This window comes from Meles meles, chromosome 6 (assembly GCF_922984935.1).
Source record: "Meles meles chromosome 6, mMelMel3.1 paternal haplotype, whole genome shotgun sequence".
NCBI classification, from domain to species: Eukaryota; Metazoa; Chordata; class Mammalia; order Carnivora; family Mustelidae; genus Meles; species Meles meles.
Genome location: NC_060071.1, coordinates 43652550 through 43669567, shown reverse-complemented (window position 1 = coordinate 43669567; position 17018 = coordinate 43652550). Strand labels below are relative to the sequence as shown.

Sequence of the window (17018 nt, the reverse complement as noted above, 5' to 3'; positions counted from 1 at the left end):
AACAATTCACTCATCACCCTTTGCCCTGACTTCTCAGGAACACTGTCTTTTGGGTTGGCCTCTTTAATCCCGTGGGCCATTTCATGAGAGGGCAACTTCACGAAATTTCGAGATACTCCAGAGAAGCCGAGAAATATTGAAAGTGCTCAGAGTTGGGGCTTCTGGCCATGCCACAAAGGGGAGGGATCGATAGAAAAATTCAAATGCTGCCTGTGTGTCTCTTGACAAGATTCTCCTAATGGAGTCATATTTTCACGGGGCTTAAAATTTCCAACAAGTGTCCAATAGCAATATTTCTCAACTCATAATCTACAGGAGCAGCAGCCGTATCCTGGCCCAGGCAGACATGAGGCTTAGGAATTCCTGGCATCCATTCCCACATTTCCAGTAATGTTTATAGATTCAACCCTTTGGAACCGAGTATATTTTAAAGAGCCAATGAAATAAAATGCCATTATTTTCCTTCTTGGAATTTCAAGACATAAATCTCACATCTGCAGAACAAAGGGGTGATACTAGAAAGCTTAATCTCAGCTCACCCCGGGATCAGCTAGGTACACCCAGCTGCCCCAGAGGTGTGGGAGCAGCGGAGACGCCCACAGAAGGTGGCCTGGTGGTGTGCAGAGAGCACAGGAGTCACAGCTGCAGGGACGGACTGGGTGTCGGTCCCATTTCATTTGTTCGTCCTTCATTGATTCAGGCATCAGATATTCACGGAGCCCCATGCCTGCTCTGGGCCACACGTTGGACACACCGATCGCTTCCCTCATCACTGGCTGTGTCCCTTCCTGTTTGTCATGGCGTCTTTCCACACCTTGGGGTCCTCACCTGCGTCGTAAGGATAATAATCTCAGGTTAAAGCCCACTCCTCAGGGCGTCTTGAAGACGAAGTAAGGGCTTTCCAAATGGCAAGTGTTGCACACCTTGAAAGTTGATGTGTATTGGTTTTATTACTATTGTCCATGTGCTACGGTCTTATGGGGAAATACTCCTGTTCTACCAGGACTGAAAGGCGGCTTTACTCAGGAACTCAGATCTCTGGACTCCATGGGGGTGGAAGCTTCAGGCATTGCAGGCTTTGGGCCACAGTGGGGGAGGCGTTCTTGTTAAACATCCTTTGCTCCTTTCCCAGTGACACCTCGCATCCTACGGGCAGTGACAGGCGTTACCAGAGGAGAGCAAAGGCACAAACACTCAACTGCAGATAGCCTTGTCCTCACTGACGTCATCCGGGGCTTTGCTCTCTTGTGAGGCTGGACAGCTGTCCCTGAGGGTTCAGCCGTGGGTCGGCGGCCTGAGGTCTCAGGACAGAGTCCGCCCCCCCCTCCCCCCCGGTCTTCCCCAGTCAGGAACCCGTGGTGCGGTTCGTGCACAGCAACTTGGATGGGAGGCGCTTGAGGACTCAGGAAACCTTGTGGGTGGTTTAGGATGGATTGCGCCTGAGGTCTGGTGCCTTCCTCCGAAGAACGACGTGCTGCGAAAGCAAGTTGCCGTAGCTCACCTTCCCCGTGTGCTTGTTTTCCTCGTGGGGGAGAGATACACCCGAATGGTAAGGATGGGGCAAGTCGCCATAGGGAAACCGGATTACGTTGCACCAAAGTTAGCCAGAAGGAAACGCTGAATGGGCTGGATGATGTGGATTTTTAGAACTCACCATTAATATGTATAAAGTGCAGAATAACTTAGGGAGGGTCTGGAATTCTTGCCCCAACCCCCATGATCCCCATAAAAGAATTGCTTTTGTAGCAGTTTTTAGTCACGTAAAGCTTATTAGGAGGGCACATGTCTTAAAACACCAGAGGTACCAGAACAATCTAACTCCGACCTGTGTGTTAACAAAACCAGTTTAGGCAGGACGCTTGTAGACCAGTGAACAGGGGCCACCGTGACCCAGTGGGGACAGCAGCGTGCTGGTGTGCGGCCGGCTCTCTGGAGATAAAAGGGCCAGAGTTGGGATGAGACGCGCAGCCGCACACCATGGAGACTAGTGTTCCCGCCATCCTCGAGCAGCCAGACATTGATACCGTCAAGCACGTAGACAGAAGTAAGATGTGGGAGAATAATTACGAGGGGTTGAGTTTTGAGTATTTATTGCCTTGCTTGTCATTTATTCAAAATTGTCATTGTGTTCGCTCTCATCTGTGACAACGGCTGTGTTTAAGAGCTGACTTGCCGAATTCGCCACGCGTAGCGTCCTCCTCCCCTGGGCCAGACTGAGTCCGTTCCAGCTCGCTGGGTGAGCGGGCCCGGATGCCTTCCTCATGGCAGTGACCACTCGACCTGGGGCTGCACGTGGAGGCCTTCGGGGCGCCTGAAAGGCCTCGTTAATCAATTCCTGGCAGCTGGTAGTCCGCCTCTTTCCTTATTATTGATTACACAGGATCGCCACCTAGTGATGCAAAGGGGGTTGTGTGGGTTGAAGGCTGAGGCTAAGACGGAGCGGGGGAAATGGCTGTTGCTCCTGACTGGTTTCTGGGTGTACGCTGTGGTGAAGCGGAGAGGCAGCCGTCCCGTCACTGGCACAGACGTCCTGGGCTCCGTCGTGCGTCTGACAGTGGAGTTTGCGGAGAGCATGCTAGAAAGCATCTGAGTGTTAGAGTGAGCAGTCCCGGTGGGGCGTGGGGGCAGGCCAGACCCCGGGACCAGGAAGGTGTGCGCGGGTGCCATGAAGCAGGGCCTGTGAAGATGCCCAGCACCGTGTCTTGCCCGGAGCAGCCACGGCTGAGGCGAGCTGGTCTGACTTCCTACAGCTGCAGGAAGGGGTTCCCGGGTGACCCGCCTTTCTGCTGAGTCGCACAAGAAGGGTAGAAACAAACTGAGATGGGAGAATGGGGCTGCAGGGACTTGGCTCTGACTGGCTGCCTCACGGGGGAGTTGTGCTCCTTTCTGGTCACAGAGGACACTGAAATGAGGAAGAGCCAGATCAGGGTGACCGCAGTGTTGGTTGTCTACACAGACACTTCCTGATGCAAAATGCGAAGCTACCCCCCACCTCCACAGCCATCCCCCTCAAACTCAGGCCCCCAGTCCACATTCTGCTCCCCAGCACTCAGTACCTCATCTCAAAGCTGCCTGGACTCTCCCTGCTCCCGAACGTGCCCTGTTTAAGGCAAGGCAGCTAAATCACTAGATGGCTTTAGATTGGTGAAGCATGGTGGCCATGGGCCAGGGCCTGGGACCACCAAGCCCACTATTGCCAATGGCCTGCAAGGAAATCTAAACCCCCACTATCCCCTGAGCTTTTATTTTGGATGGTTTTACTTTGACTTACCCTAAGGAAGTACCCTCCGATGCCTTGGGACCAAATACCATGCAATGGCTGTGCTCGCGCAGGTGTTTAGATAGTCTTGCTCTCCTCCATCTCTTCCGCCAGCCGGCCCTGGTTCTGGGACATCCGGCGCCCCTGGGCGGACAGACTGGCTGAGGTCACTCTGGGTATCAATGAGCCGCCAAGCCAAAAGGGGTCTATGTGATTTACTTGGTTGTTTTTTCTTCAAGTAGTTTCGAGATATAATTTATAGACTCTTAAATCAACCCATTTAAAGTACCATTGAACAGTATTTAGGTGCAGAGCTAAACAACCATCATTGTAATCTAATTTAAAAAAATGTTTTTAAGTAAACTCTATACCCAACATGGGGCTCACACAAATGACCCCAAGATCAGGAGTCCAATGCTCTACTGACTGAGCCAGCCAGGCACCCCATCATAATCTAATTTTAGAATTTTCATCATCCCGGAAAGAAACATCCTTCCCCCAACCCTCAGCCCCAGCCCTAGGGAACCACTAATCTACTTGCTTTCATTATAGATTAGCTTCCTCTGAATATTTCACATGAATAGGACTACCCTTTTGTAAATGGAATTGTTTCCCCAACCTCATATTCTCTAATCTTGCTTAACTTGTTTATTGGTTGTAATAGTTTTTTTGTGCATTCCTTGGGTTTTTTCCTACATGTAAGATCATCTCATCTGTGAATAGAGTTATTTTTACTTCGTTCCCAGTCCAAACGCCTTTTATTTTTCTTGAGTAATTGCTCTGGCCGGAGCTTCCAGTGCAGTTTGGAACAAAAGTGGTGAGAGCTGGCATCCCGGTTTTGTTCCTAATCTTAGAGGGAAAGCATTGGTCCCCTAAAGATGACATAAGCCGGGAGTATGTGAGTAAGGTGTCCCGACCCCAACCGGGGCTCGTAAAGAAAGGTGGGAAGGTACCAGTGTGGCCTGCGGCAGGACTTGAGGCTAGAAGCCCACAGGGGCCACACTTGGCGGGGATTTTGTGGACCCCATGCAGGGTCTTGGTCTATTTCCCAAGGGCAGGGAGAAGCTGTCAGGATTTTTAGTGGAGGGTGTAGTGATCTAACAGACACTGAGTTGGGGGATATTCAGGGAGCCCAGGAAGGAGGCAGCTGGCAGCAAAGACATGAGGGAGGAGGAACTGCCAGGGCTTGGTCAAAGCTGGAGGCGCTGGGCAGAGCAGCCAGGGGGTGACGCCCAGGATTGCTGCAGGAAGGACAGTCGTACATTTCAGACAGTCTTCCACCTTTTTCTCCCCCACTAAGAGACCCCACTGGCCCCTTTTCCTCCGGGACTACACCTCAGTCCCAATACTCTTGGGCTCAGGTGCCTCATCAACTGCACTAATGTTGGTAGGTTCCCCCCTTGACATGAGAGAGGTCAGATCTCCATCTATGAGTATTTGGCGGGAGGAAGAGAGAGAGAGGGAGAGAGAATGCATGCATCCTTTGAACCCTGCATCCTAGAACTAGCAGCCTGGAGGCTTTCCTCCCTCCCAGGGTATTGTAATGCACACCCTTCCTCCGCACCCTCCCTTCCTTGTTGCTGGGAAATCAGATGACTTCTGGTATCCAGGCTAATGGCTCTTATTAACCAGATGCTGACACATCCCTAATATATAGGTTGCTTAATTAAAAGCCTGCTTGCCTGGCCAGCTTTCAGAGAAGCAAGCACTTCTCAAGCAGGGAATGGGGATTTCCAGTCGACTAGGGAGGAAATGATGTCATGCTAATGATCTACAAGATGCCTTTCCTCTATGATGAAAGAAAAATGTTTGGTGGTGGGGGGACAGTGGTTGACCTAAGAGTAGAGCCCGAGAAACCTTGGGGTTTGCTCCCCACCCACACAGGAAGCCCTAGGCAGCCCCCTGAAAGCCCACCCCTGACAGGAGCAGTCCTACCCCACCCAGCTGGCAGCCAGGACCCCCCCCACACACACACACCCAGATACCCCCTCATGATCTAACCTGCTCATCAGCCCCCAGTGAGCATCTGTTATCAAGGGACCTCAGCAAACAGAGCAGCCCTGGCCTCCTGAGAGCACAGGTCAGAGTGGGTGTGCTTTTCCCCTTCACAACTCAGGTTGCGGTGGGGGCAGACTCTCCCTTCTCCTCCTTCCTGCCACAGGTAAGAACACACCTGCCAGGCGGAACAGCCAGCCCGAGTTGAGTACAGCCCAATTTCTCAGAGAAGAAATCATCAGTTTGTTTTGTGAGCAAATGAATGTGGGCTTTTCCTGGTTTCGTCCTCAGGCAAAGTGGGAAAGAAAACATTTGCTACTTTTTATTCTAAATGCCTTATATGAACATATTTAACAAAGAGTTGTTTCAGATTAAAGATCTTGAGCTATATAGCGCTTGGCCTTTGAGACAATGTATGAAGGGAGGCTGGGGCCGTATAGTGTGTAGAAAGAATACGTTTTCATTTTCATTTGTTAGTCACCATACAGTCCATTGTCAGTTTTTGATGTGTGTCCCTGATTCGTCGTTTGCATAGGACACCCAGTGCGCCACGCGATCCGTGCCCTCCTTCCGTTTAAAGCTGGAAGATGCAGGTGAGGGTGCCAGTGCTGGGGACGGTTTTGTGAAGGCCACGAGGAAGGGAAGGTGCTCCCGGCATCCAGGGGGCAGAGGCCTGGATGCTGCCCCACAGCCCATGGTACTTGCCTACCCAGCCCTGCCCCCCGCAGAGCCTCACCAGCAGGGTGGGTGTATTCAAAGCAGCGTTTTTGTTCTTATCGTTATTTTTCACCATATGAGAACCTGAAATCATCCCAAATGACCATTGACAGGGAACTGGAAAAGTAAATGGTGGCATATTTGTGCCGTGGAAGAGGTTGAGGCCCTGAGAATGCATGGCCAGTATATTCAATATAGAGCGAATGGTCGTAGAATGTGATTCCTTTCAGGGGCGCCTGGGTGGCTCAATCAGTTAAGCATCAGACTCAGGATTTCGGCTCAGGTCATGATCTCAGGGTCGTGACATCGAGCTTGTGTCAGGTTTTGCACTGGGCATGGAGCCTGCTTAAGATTCTCTTTCCCTCTCTCCCTCCCCCTCCCAACCCCCGTCTAAAAAAAAAGAACAGGATTCCTTTTATCCAGTTAAACAGGCAAAAACCATGTGTACTGTTTAGGGATACTTGTGTGTATGGTAAAAACACAAAGAAAAGCAGAATTATTAATACAGAATTCAGTGTGGTGGTTGATTCTGAGAAGGACTGCTGTTGAGGAAAGGTACCTGCAGGCTTCTCGGGCACTGGAAAAAGTTCTGTCTCCAAAGTTGGGGGCAGTATTTTTATTCCCAGAGAAAGCTTGGGAATTGGTGTATCTTCTGGTGGTTAGAGATCGATTTGAACTTCACAGGCCAATGCTAGCCCCGTGCTCCCAGCCACCACACAGTGGCACCTTCTGTTAGCTCCCATCTCTTACCTGCCTCCACTCTCTCCACAGTGTCCGGAGACAAACAAGCAGTCGGCCTCCCCCAGCTGGGGGCAGACCCAAGCCCCAGCCCAAGCCTAAGCCTCAGGTGCCACAGTGCAAGGCTCTCTATGCCTATGATGCTCAGGACACAGATGAACTCAGCTTCAATGCCAATGACATTATCGATATTATCAAAGAAGGTAAGTGCATGGTTGGTTGGCCAGCTGGGACAGCCTCCTAAAGAATATTTGGTCACATTGCTATAAGAACTAGTTTAAACACGAAGGGAATTTGTAGACTGTTCTAACTGAAACTTGTAGCAAAAGGCTAGGCTTCAGGCTCAGTTTGATCAAGGCTCCAAATTTTTTTTTCTTTAAATATTTCTTTCAGCTCCACCTTCTTTGTATTTGCTCCCTTCTTGGCTGTTTTCCCTCATGGCAGCAAAATGGCTGCATCAATTCCAGCAACATCAAACTATGTCTGGAATCTGCTTTATCTCTGAAACTTCTCTTGGCCATTGGACAAAAGCCCTAGGTTTCACTCTGATTAGATCAAATTGGTCGTGTGCCCATTCCTGAATCTCTGTAGCAAGACAAGGGCTGTACCTGTAGTAGGTTAGGCATGGCAGGGACTTCTGTAGGAAACAGGAGTTAGGACTATCCCACTCAAACTTGATGGCCTCCTCATATGGAAAGTAGATGGAATGGAAGCCAGGGAGGCAACCTAGAACATCTATTATAAAAGTAGTCTGTGGGCTTGGCTAAATGCTTCATTAATTTGGTAGAGATGATAATCTAGAATATAATATACAAATGACCAAACACTAGCTTATGGAAGTTTTTTAAAAAGATAACTCCGGGGCGCCTGGGTAGGACAGTTGGTTGGTCTTGATTTTGGCTCAGGTCATGATCTCGGGGTTGTGGGACTGAGCCCCATGTCAGGCTCCCTGCGCAGAGGGGAATCTGCTTGGGCTTCCCCCTCCCTCTTCCTTTGCCCCTCCCCGGCTCCAAAGCAAATAAATAAATCTTTAAAAGAAAAAGGTAATGGCTGACTTAGGATGTTAAAAAAGCACCGTGAAGGAAAGGGCATTTGTGGTGAGGAATGGGGAGAGACAGAGAGAGAGGCTAGAAAGAGCAGGTCATTTTAGGAAAAGGAACTGACGCTCAACCTTGGCAGGATCCCTCGGGGATGTCACAGGAGACCACGTGACGCTGGGTGTAGCCTGTTGGTGGAGGGCCCTGAATGACGGGCTCAGGAGGACTTGTGGTCAGTGCGGAGCCATCCGTTACAGCAGAGCAAGGACAGCCTGAGCGAAGTGGGCCTTGGTTAAGCCTAGCCTTCAGGAAGAGGTGGCCAAGGACAGTTCCAGGAATGTGTTTTTAAGCCATTCCCTCATCACAAGAGCCCGCTCAGGAGTTTGTAGGTGCCTGGACTGACCTCCTTCTAAATGTCATCTGTGCAGTATTTTGACCTCCCTGAGCCATGTAGTTTGCTATAGGTTCAATATTTTAGCCATTCAGTAGCCTTCCTAGGTGTCAGAGTCCAAAAAAGGTTGAAATAAATGCTTAGTAAACACAAACCATTTTTATCACCAGCTCTGTTCAGCAAAAGTAGTGGAAATGACCAGTTACCCAGTAACAAAGATTGGCTAAATAAGCTTTGCTCTATCCCTTCAGTGAACTTTGATGACATTTTTGTTAGAGATAATGGTACAGTAGTATGGTATACTTATTGAAATGGAAAAAATGTTCATGGGAAAAAGGAAAAAGGTTATAGACTGTGGACTATAATCTCATCTTTGTAAAAATAAACAGATGGCTATCTGTGTGTATGTATATATTCATGTATTCATAGGTGGTCTTAAGTGTTGAATTTTGAGTATTGCTTTCTTTTCATTTCTAAATATTTCAGATTTTTCTAGAAATGACACGTATTTTGGGTTTAATCAAAACAATTACATATTTGTGGAAAATGTCGAGTCCTAGACGTTCTCAGAAAATGCTATAAATTGTCACTGTAATGGGTGCAGTGCAGTGTGAGTACAGGAAAATGGGACAGAATAGAATCCAGAAACAGACCTGTGTATATACAGGTGTTTAATCTAAGATAAATGTGGCATTTGAAATCAGGAGAAAGGAGAGACCTTTTCATTTTGAAAAGAAAATAAAGTTAGGGCTCTACCTCGTACACAAAACAAGTACCAGATGAATTTGAGATCTAAAATAGATAAATGAAATATCACGATCTGAGCCAAAATCAGGAGTCAGACACTTAACCAACTGAGCTAACCCGGCGCCTGCTTTCATACTTCTGAAAGTACACAGAAGATTATTAACTATTGTAACAATGTTATGTTGTTTTACGGAATAAAAGGTCTATATTCTTTGAGCTCGGAATCTCTCCTGTAGACCTGCTTGCACACAGACATAAAGATATAGGTAGGGACACTGATTCCATCAGTAGTGGAAAAAGAGGGAACAAGTGTCCATCAATCAGGAAATGGGTCTATAAATCTTGGTATAATGCAGCTGTTCGAAAATGAGATGCAGACGTGGAAAGACAATACCTGTTAAATAGTATTGAAAAGCAAGATGCAGAATGATAAGATAGAGTGGCCTGTTGCTGTTTAAAATGAGTGTGTGTGTGGTTATAGTCACAGAAGCAGGTCTGAGAGAATGTGGACCACATACCTACTCCTGGTGGAGGACCTGGGATTAAGGTGGGAGGTGTTGCAGATCAGGTTCTTCCAGAAACATTCTACGCTGGAGGAAGGAGTGGGAAAGGTCTGATGGGGGAGTAGCCCTGTGTGGGGAAAAGTGGGGAGGCAGGACTGGGGGCCCTATCATGGTCCCTGACTAGGCTCGGCGTGCCTGGGCCCCAAGGGGAGCCATCAGCCTCATCCCAGAGGCCCGGCAGTCCTGGAGGGCTGAGAGCGGGACGCTGTCAGTGAAGCCTCACGTGGGAGCGGCAGGTTCTTGCTCAAAGAGGACCCTGAGTGGTCTGTGTCTGCTATGGGGGAGGAGTTACTTTTTACAACAGATTCGTTCGTTTAAAAGAAAATAAAGGGGACCCTGGGGGGCTCAGTCAGCTAAGCGGCTGCCTTCGGCTCAGGTCATGATCTCAGGGTCCCTGGGATGGAGGCCCATGTCGGGCTCCCTGTTCAGTGGAGAGTCTGCGCCTCCCTCTCCCTCCACTTCTCGCTCTCTCTTGCTCAGATAAATAAAATCTTTAAAAATAAATAAAAAGGACAAAGAACGCAGATGGAGGGAGCCAAACCACCTTTCCCCACGTGCTGCACCCACAGGAGCGGGGTGTGTTTGGCCCAGGCAGACCTACCTTGCTCACCCTCACTCTCACCATCTCTGTCTCCTACAGATCCTTCTGGCTGGTGGACAGGTCGACTACGAGGCAAGCAGGGCCTGTTCCCCAACAACTATGTGACCAAGATCTGAGGTGCACAGAGACTCTGACTTCACTGGAGTGAAGGCACTCCAGACAGGGAAGGGGACGTTTTGGGGTTCTCCTTCTGACCCATAGCGAGCAACTGCTTCCTTTTTCTGGCACCTTCCCCATGGAGGACAATGATATGCTGGGTTGGGGACAGGGAGTGTCACTCCATAAACGATCCTAAAAGGTGGCCCTATTCATAGGAGCCCAGGAGGGCAAAACAGCCACCCACTAAGATTTATTTATTGTATTTAAACCTGGTGAGAGGACAGGCAAGGTCCACTCAGACCTTGTTGGCTCTGTCGGAACAGCACCCGCTGGCTTTCCAAGCCCAGGAAAAGGCTGTAGGCGGCCGCTGACAAGTGCCTTTAGTCAAAGAGCACATTGCTTTCATCCCTCTTTTCCTTACCTGACACACACATTCCTCTCTGCCACTTTCCCTCAGGGAGGACCTGCCCTCTGCAGGCTGGGCTTGGCAGGAACGGGCACTCCCCGCGCAGACGCCGAGGGCCGGCATGGCCTGCGAGCCCACGGGTGCAGAAGGTGCTGGGTTAACGCTTCGCCGGGACCATCCGGCTGCCGGGCTGAGCAGGGGCTGGGGGCTGGGCTGTTGGCCTTGCTTTCTCTGGGTCTTCAGTTGGAATGTGGCTGGCCCATGTTGGTTTTGTGTTTAATGCTGTACCTATTATAAGAAGGATCTCTTTTTTTCAAGCTGTACATTTATAAAAACAGATCATATACTGTATATAAAAATCTGAAGATGGTAGAAACATGTATGAATGTACTAAGTAGTATTCCACTGTACTTATTCATAAGGTAGGTTTTATTACCAGACTCCCACCAGGTACTTACAAACGTGCACTACTCCTTTTCAACTATAGAATCAGTGTTACTGCTTTCTGGCCCAGCCCCTGCAAACCTTCCTCAACCCTTGCCCTGCAGGTAATTTCCCTCTGTCCTCTGTCTGTCCCGCTACCTCCTAAATAAATAAAGGAACCAATGAACCACCTATTCTTTTGTGACATTTTCTTATAGGTTGAATTGGGTCTCCCCATCCCCTCAAAACAATGTGTTGAGACCCGAACCCCAAGTACCCCACAATAGTACCTTATTTGGAAATAGAGGGTCTTTACAGAGATAATCGGGTTAAAATGAAGTCATTAGGGCAGACCCCAATCCAGTATAACTGGTGTCCCAATAAAAAGGGGTCATTTGGACACGGATGGCCGCAGGGAAGAGGACATGAAGGGACAGCCATCTCTAGCCAAGGAGAGGGGCGTGGCACAGAGGTCCTTCCCTCACAGCCCTCAGAAGGAACCAACCTTACCCGCACGCAGCAGACTGGAAGGTCTAGCTTCCACAGCTAGAAGACAGTCCATTTCTGGCGGTCAGCCATGCAGTCCGTGGCACTTTGTGAAGGCGAGCCTGGCGGGCCTAGCCAGCCAAGTGCAGTGTTTGTTGCAATACTAATGAAAAGTCAGAAACGATGGAATGTCTATGGATGAGGCAATGATTCTCAGGGGAGACTGTCACTTCTCTGCCTCTCCTCCTCCTGGTTGCCTTGGCCTTTCAGAAGCTGTTGGGAAAGTAGGGTTTGACCAGCACACACCTTTTTGTCATTCCAAGATTCCTGAGTCCATGGGAAAAATGATCAGGGGTTACATATAAGGGGAAAAAATGTATCTGAACTTACAACAGAGTAAACCACTTAATTCTTTGTGTTCAAGAACAGAATAACAAATAATGTTTAAAGTGTATTTTGGTTCCAGGATGTCTGGGTGGCTCAGTAAGTTGAACAGCCAACTCTTGATTTCAGTTGAGGTCATGACCTCAGGGTCTTAAAAAAAAAAAAAAGGGGGGCGCCTGGGTGGCTCAGGGGGTTAAAGCCTCTGCCTTCGGCTCAGGTCATGATCTCGGGGTCCTGGGATTGAGCCCCGCATCAGGCTCTCTGTTCCACGGAGAGCCTATTTCCTCCTCTCTCTCTGCCTGCCTCTCTGCCTACTTGTGATCTCTGTCAAATAAATAAATAAAATCTTTAAAAAAAAAAAAAAGAATTTGGGCCCAAGTGACAGGACAACCTTGAATTAAGCTTAAGTTATTTTGAAAAGGTCTATCTTGAGGATAAATGTTAACTCAAGCTTTGGAGGACCTAAGGTGACCTTGGGCAGTGGAAGGAATCTCTAGTGAAATTTGTTAAATAAAAATATTCATTAAAAAGGATGAGATCGTGCCACTTGAGACGACATGGACAGACCTAGAGGGTATCATGCTAAGTGAAATAAGTCAGGCTGAGAAAGACCAATACCATGTGATTCCATTCCTTAGTAGAATCTAGGAAAAAAGAACAAACAAAAAACACAATTGGACCTATAAACAAAAAGAGCAAACTGGTGGTTGGCCAGGAGGAGAGGAGGGGAGATGGGCGAAATGGGCAAGGGGGACTGGGGGATCCAGGTTTCCAGCCATAGAATGAATAAGCCATGGGATACAAGGCACAGCATAAGGAATGCAATCAGTGACGTTGTAATAGGTCGTGAGAGAGACGGCAGCTACACTGTGAACACAGCATAGTGTACAAAGCTGTCAAGTCACTAAGCTGTACACCTGAAACTACTGTAGTACTGTGGGTCAGCTGTACTAAAAAAAAAAAAATATGGGCTTTACATAATTTTCCTAATGTTAAGCATTAAAAAAAAAAAGCCACATTGGGGAGGGGGGGTACAGAATTGGTCTTGGCTGCTTTTAATGTAATGATTGGCCTTCAAAACTGGTGTGTAACTCAGACCCCTCAGGCTCTAGGTGATGATATAGGAACAGAGTCTAAGATCAACACAAGCAGCGAGAAGAGCCCTGGCTCATGGGACTCACAGAGCAGGTCCCAACCCTGTTCCCATGTGCCTTACCTAGCGCCAGGCTCAAGGAGGTCCTCAAATGTTGCTTCAACAGGTGAGGAAATTCACTGAAGTCATGATCCTAGGTTTCTCTGGGCTCTGCACCTAGCCAGGCCTGCCGTTTTGTTCCCTGTTCAGTTGGGCCAAGAGTCACTTCACCTGGGAGAAGGTATGTAAAGAGGATAAAAGGGCCACCCTGCCTTCTAGAACATGCCATCCTGTCTGGGATGATGGTGTGTTTGTACACATACACCACACATGGACAGCAGCAGAAAATGCAGTGTAAGGATGTGGCATCCCTTCAACCAAAGCTTGAAAGTAACCAAGCACCTCGAGCAGGCTTGAACATTCCCTCAGGCAGAGATGTTCGAACAAGTAACAGACCAGCAGTTCTCCAACGCTTTGGCCTCAGAATCCCTTTACGCTCTTCAATATTATTGAAGACCTCAGAGTGTTCCACTTTTGTCCGTTACAGCTATCAATGTTTACCATATTAGAAATTCAAACAGGGCTCCTGAGTGGCTCAGTGGGTTGAGGCTCTGCCTTCGGCTCAGGTCATGATCTCAGGGTCGTGGGATTGAGCTCCGCATCGGGCTCTCTGATCAGCAGGGAGGGAGTCTGCTTCTCCCTCTCTCTCTGCCTGCCTCTCTGCCTACTTGTGATCTCTCTCTGTCAAATAAATAAATAAAATCTTTTTAAAAATTTCAAATAAAATTTTAAAACACCAAAAACACATACACATTCTACTAACCACCAGAGTGATGACATCATCACGTGTCATGTAGCTTCTGGAAGATTCCACCATACACTAATGAAATTCCACCATCTAGTGAGAATGGAAAAAAAAAAAAACTAATATCCTAGTATTATTATGAAAATGGTTTGACATGCAAAAGGGCCATCTCCTCCACAGTGCTTCAGGAAGAGAGACTGATACCATGGAGACGGCAAAGGGTGAGGCCTATTCTTATAACCTACTCCCACCAACAGACATGCAAACCATACACATGTATTGTCCCAGCCCATCTGATCAAACGTGACTCACCACCAAGTCCAGCCCTATGTAGGTGGAAAGGGGATGAGTTTCCTTTTTAAAGAACATTCCTTGCGAAGTACACATACCATATCCACTCCTAGTCTAGTGGCTGGAACTAACTGCCAGGGAAGCTGGGAGGCTTTGCTGGGGACAGCGAGTCACAGTGCAGAGAGCAGCTTATCCAGGGCACCAGGAAGAGCTCTTCCTCCTCCTTTGGCAGGACTCCTTCCAGGCAGAGACATCCATGAGAACAAGTGCGGGACAATGTGTCTGTGTACCCAGGTAACTGACAACCTCCGCCAGCCTGCCACGGAGCAGGGCTTGTACAGAAGGCCAGTCTTCCGGACTCCTTCCAAACTCCGCGATCCTCCCCTGCATGGAGCTGGTCAGATCAGACTGGCCCTGCCTCTGTTTCAGCAGCAGGTGGGGGCAGAGTCCGGCTTCAAGAGTATAGTGCGCACAGGATGCATCTTGGTGGAAAAGCTAACAACGTCCCCGGTTCCCTTCACTTTGATGGTCAATGAGTGGGAGCCATTCTGAAATGTTGCTCGCTCCCTTTGCTGCCTCATTTTGTGTTTCTCCCAAGGCTGCTCCTGAATTTAAGAGTTTATTTTACTCTGACCAGCTACTCGACATCTTTCCCTCCTACTGTACTGGACCTGCCCCTCTTGAGAGGCAAGGCCTGGTCTAAAACCACTTTGCAATGAGAAGGCTCAGTACAGTTCACTCCCTTGCCCCACATCGCATAGCTCTTAAGGAGAGGAACCATCAGTTGACCCCTGATCTGACCCCAAGGCCCGTGATCTCCATCTCTGTCTCCAATCCAGCTAATATCAAGGAGTTCGATAGTATAATTGTCAACCTTCCAACTTCCGATTATCCTTTTCTCAAACAAGAACCAAAAAAATAATAACATTAATAATCAAAAACCAAAATTTAAAAAAAGGAGAAGAAAAACTCACAAATAAGACTCAACAGCTTTAAACCTGCAAACTCCTTTGACGGGTAAGAGCGGTGTCTAACATATCTTTGAATGCCCAGAGTCCATCTCTTTCCAAGACCATCAGCTTCCTTAAAATAACAGCCACCAGCGTTTGAGCACACCCCGACACGGTCCTAAGGGCTTGCCATACCTTGCTTGCTCAGTATGCCAGCACTATAAGTGAGATGCCCGTACCCCCTTCTACAGACAGACGCGGCCACAGACATCCCATAGCTGCTAACGAGCTGCCAGCCAGCTTCAGGATCTGTGCTTTTCAAAAACAGTGGTTACATTATCTCATTTTCTTATTTCAGTGTTTTTACGATATTATGATTTCTACTTTTACAGCTTACGTCGCATTTTTAACACTTCAGTTTTGGGTGCCTGCTGTGGCACATAAGGAAGTATCCAAAAGGCCTTTTTTATGACATCCTGGAAATATGAATTTCCTGAGTTGGGGTACTTAATATTCAACTAAGTAAAATATGTAATAAAGAAGGTATAAAATGTCTTCAGAATACTTCTACAAAATCTGTCCCTTCTTGATGAGAAGCTGAGCTCAAGCATCCCTGAGAAATAAGTTGGCTTCTCAGAGCCAAGAAAGCTCCCTGCATGTTCTCACTTCATTACTATGCACACGTGTGACCCAAGTCAGTCTAAGGCTGCCGTGGGAACAAATCTCACTCAGCCAGGGATATCTAGAAGCTTTACACAAGGACTTCAATGTACACAGCGTCTGGGTTCCCTGTTCTTGAGTGCTTGGCACCGACAGACATCTGTATTATTATTATTAATCCCAGGCGGCCCTGACCCACCTGGGATTGGGGGGGTGGGTAGGGAGCCCTAGCTGGAGGCGGCCAGGCTCTCCCCCGGGGCCAGTCGCAAGCCATAGCTATGTCACAGAACCAGCACCCACAGACCTCGCTGTCTCACACAAGCCGGCTTTACCAAACTCTCCACTGGGGGAAGAAAAGAGTTTACTACAAAGCCTCTCAGAACCTGTATGAATTTTACTGGGAGTTTGCAACGTTTCCCAAATGTATTTGACTAGCTCCTTTCTTGCAAAAAGCAATTGACATGCATTGAACTAATGGTTTGGGAAGTTGTTGCTATAAGGCACTCGTTTATGTTTTGTTATTTTTTTTTAAGTTAGTGGTTGGAGACCGAGAATACATTCCCCCTTAGAGAAGAATGTTAAACTGCCCACCAAAAAAATAATAATAGTAGGGGCCCCTGGGTGGCTCAGAGGGTTAAAGCCTCTGCCTTCGGCTCAGGTCATGATCTCAGGGTCCTGGGATCGAGCCCCGCATCGGGCTCTCTGCTCAGTGGGGAGTCTGCTTCCTCCTCTCTATCCTCCTCTTTCTCTGCCTGCCTCTCTGCCTACGTGTGCTCTCTGTCTGTCAAATAAGTAAATAAAATCTTTAAAAATAATAATAATAATAATAGTAACCTACAATGTAGCTGAAATAGGAAAATGCATTCCAACCTTCAACTCTAACAATGTGTCACAGGCCCATTTGCATTTTCCAGCAGTGGTCCTTCAGGACTGACATTCCTGGTCCCCACCATGCCTTTGAGACAGAGACATATTATGAGGGTTGCTTCTGGTGGCCCTCACCTCAATGGGCAAGGCGTTCCTGTATAGGAGTGAGAAGATAGTTGAGTAGGTTCTGGAAAGAGAATTGTCGTGGTTATCCTCCCATTTTCAATTTTCATAATGAATCAATCTTTGGATACTTAGTTTAGGAATGGGTTAGCAGTCACTGAAGCCAAGTTCTAGTTTGTTCCATTTGAGAAAATGATAGGAAGGTCTTTCCCAAAGCCACAAAGGCAATAATTGACATGTTACTCATAATAGCTCAAAAAGAAATTAGTCAAAGAACCTTCTACTGACCTTGTTCGGTAGAGATTGTACAAATAAAAATATACAGGATACCTTAAGAAAAATTA

At 48.0% G+C, this 17018-nt stretch overlaps 1 protein-coding gene across 1 annotated transcript in view; it reads left to right on the top strand.

Annotated features, from left to right (window-relative positions):
• MYO1E (myosin IE) overlaps positions 1-11170 on the top strand; it is a 192670-nt gene extending 181500 nt beyond the window's left edge. The window contains exons 27-28 of the mRNA XM_046007405.1: positions 6743-6912; positions 10088-11170. Of these exons, the coding sequence (XP_045863361.1) occupies positions 6743-6912; positions 10088-10164 (247 nt within the window). The 3' untranslated portion in view covers positions 10165-11170. The remainder of the gene's footprint in view (positions 1-6742; positions 6913-10087) is intronic.
• The last annotated feature ends 5848 nt before the right edge of the window (positions 11171-17018 follow it).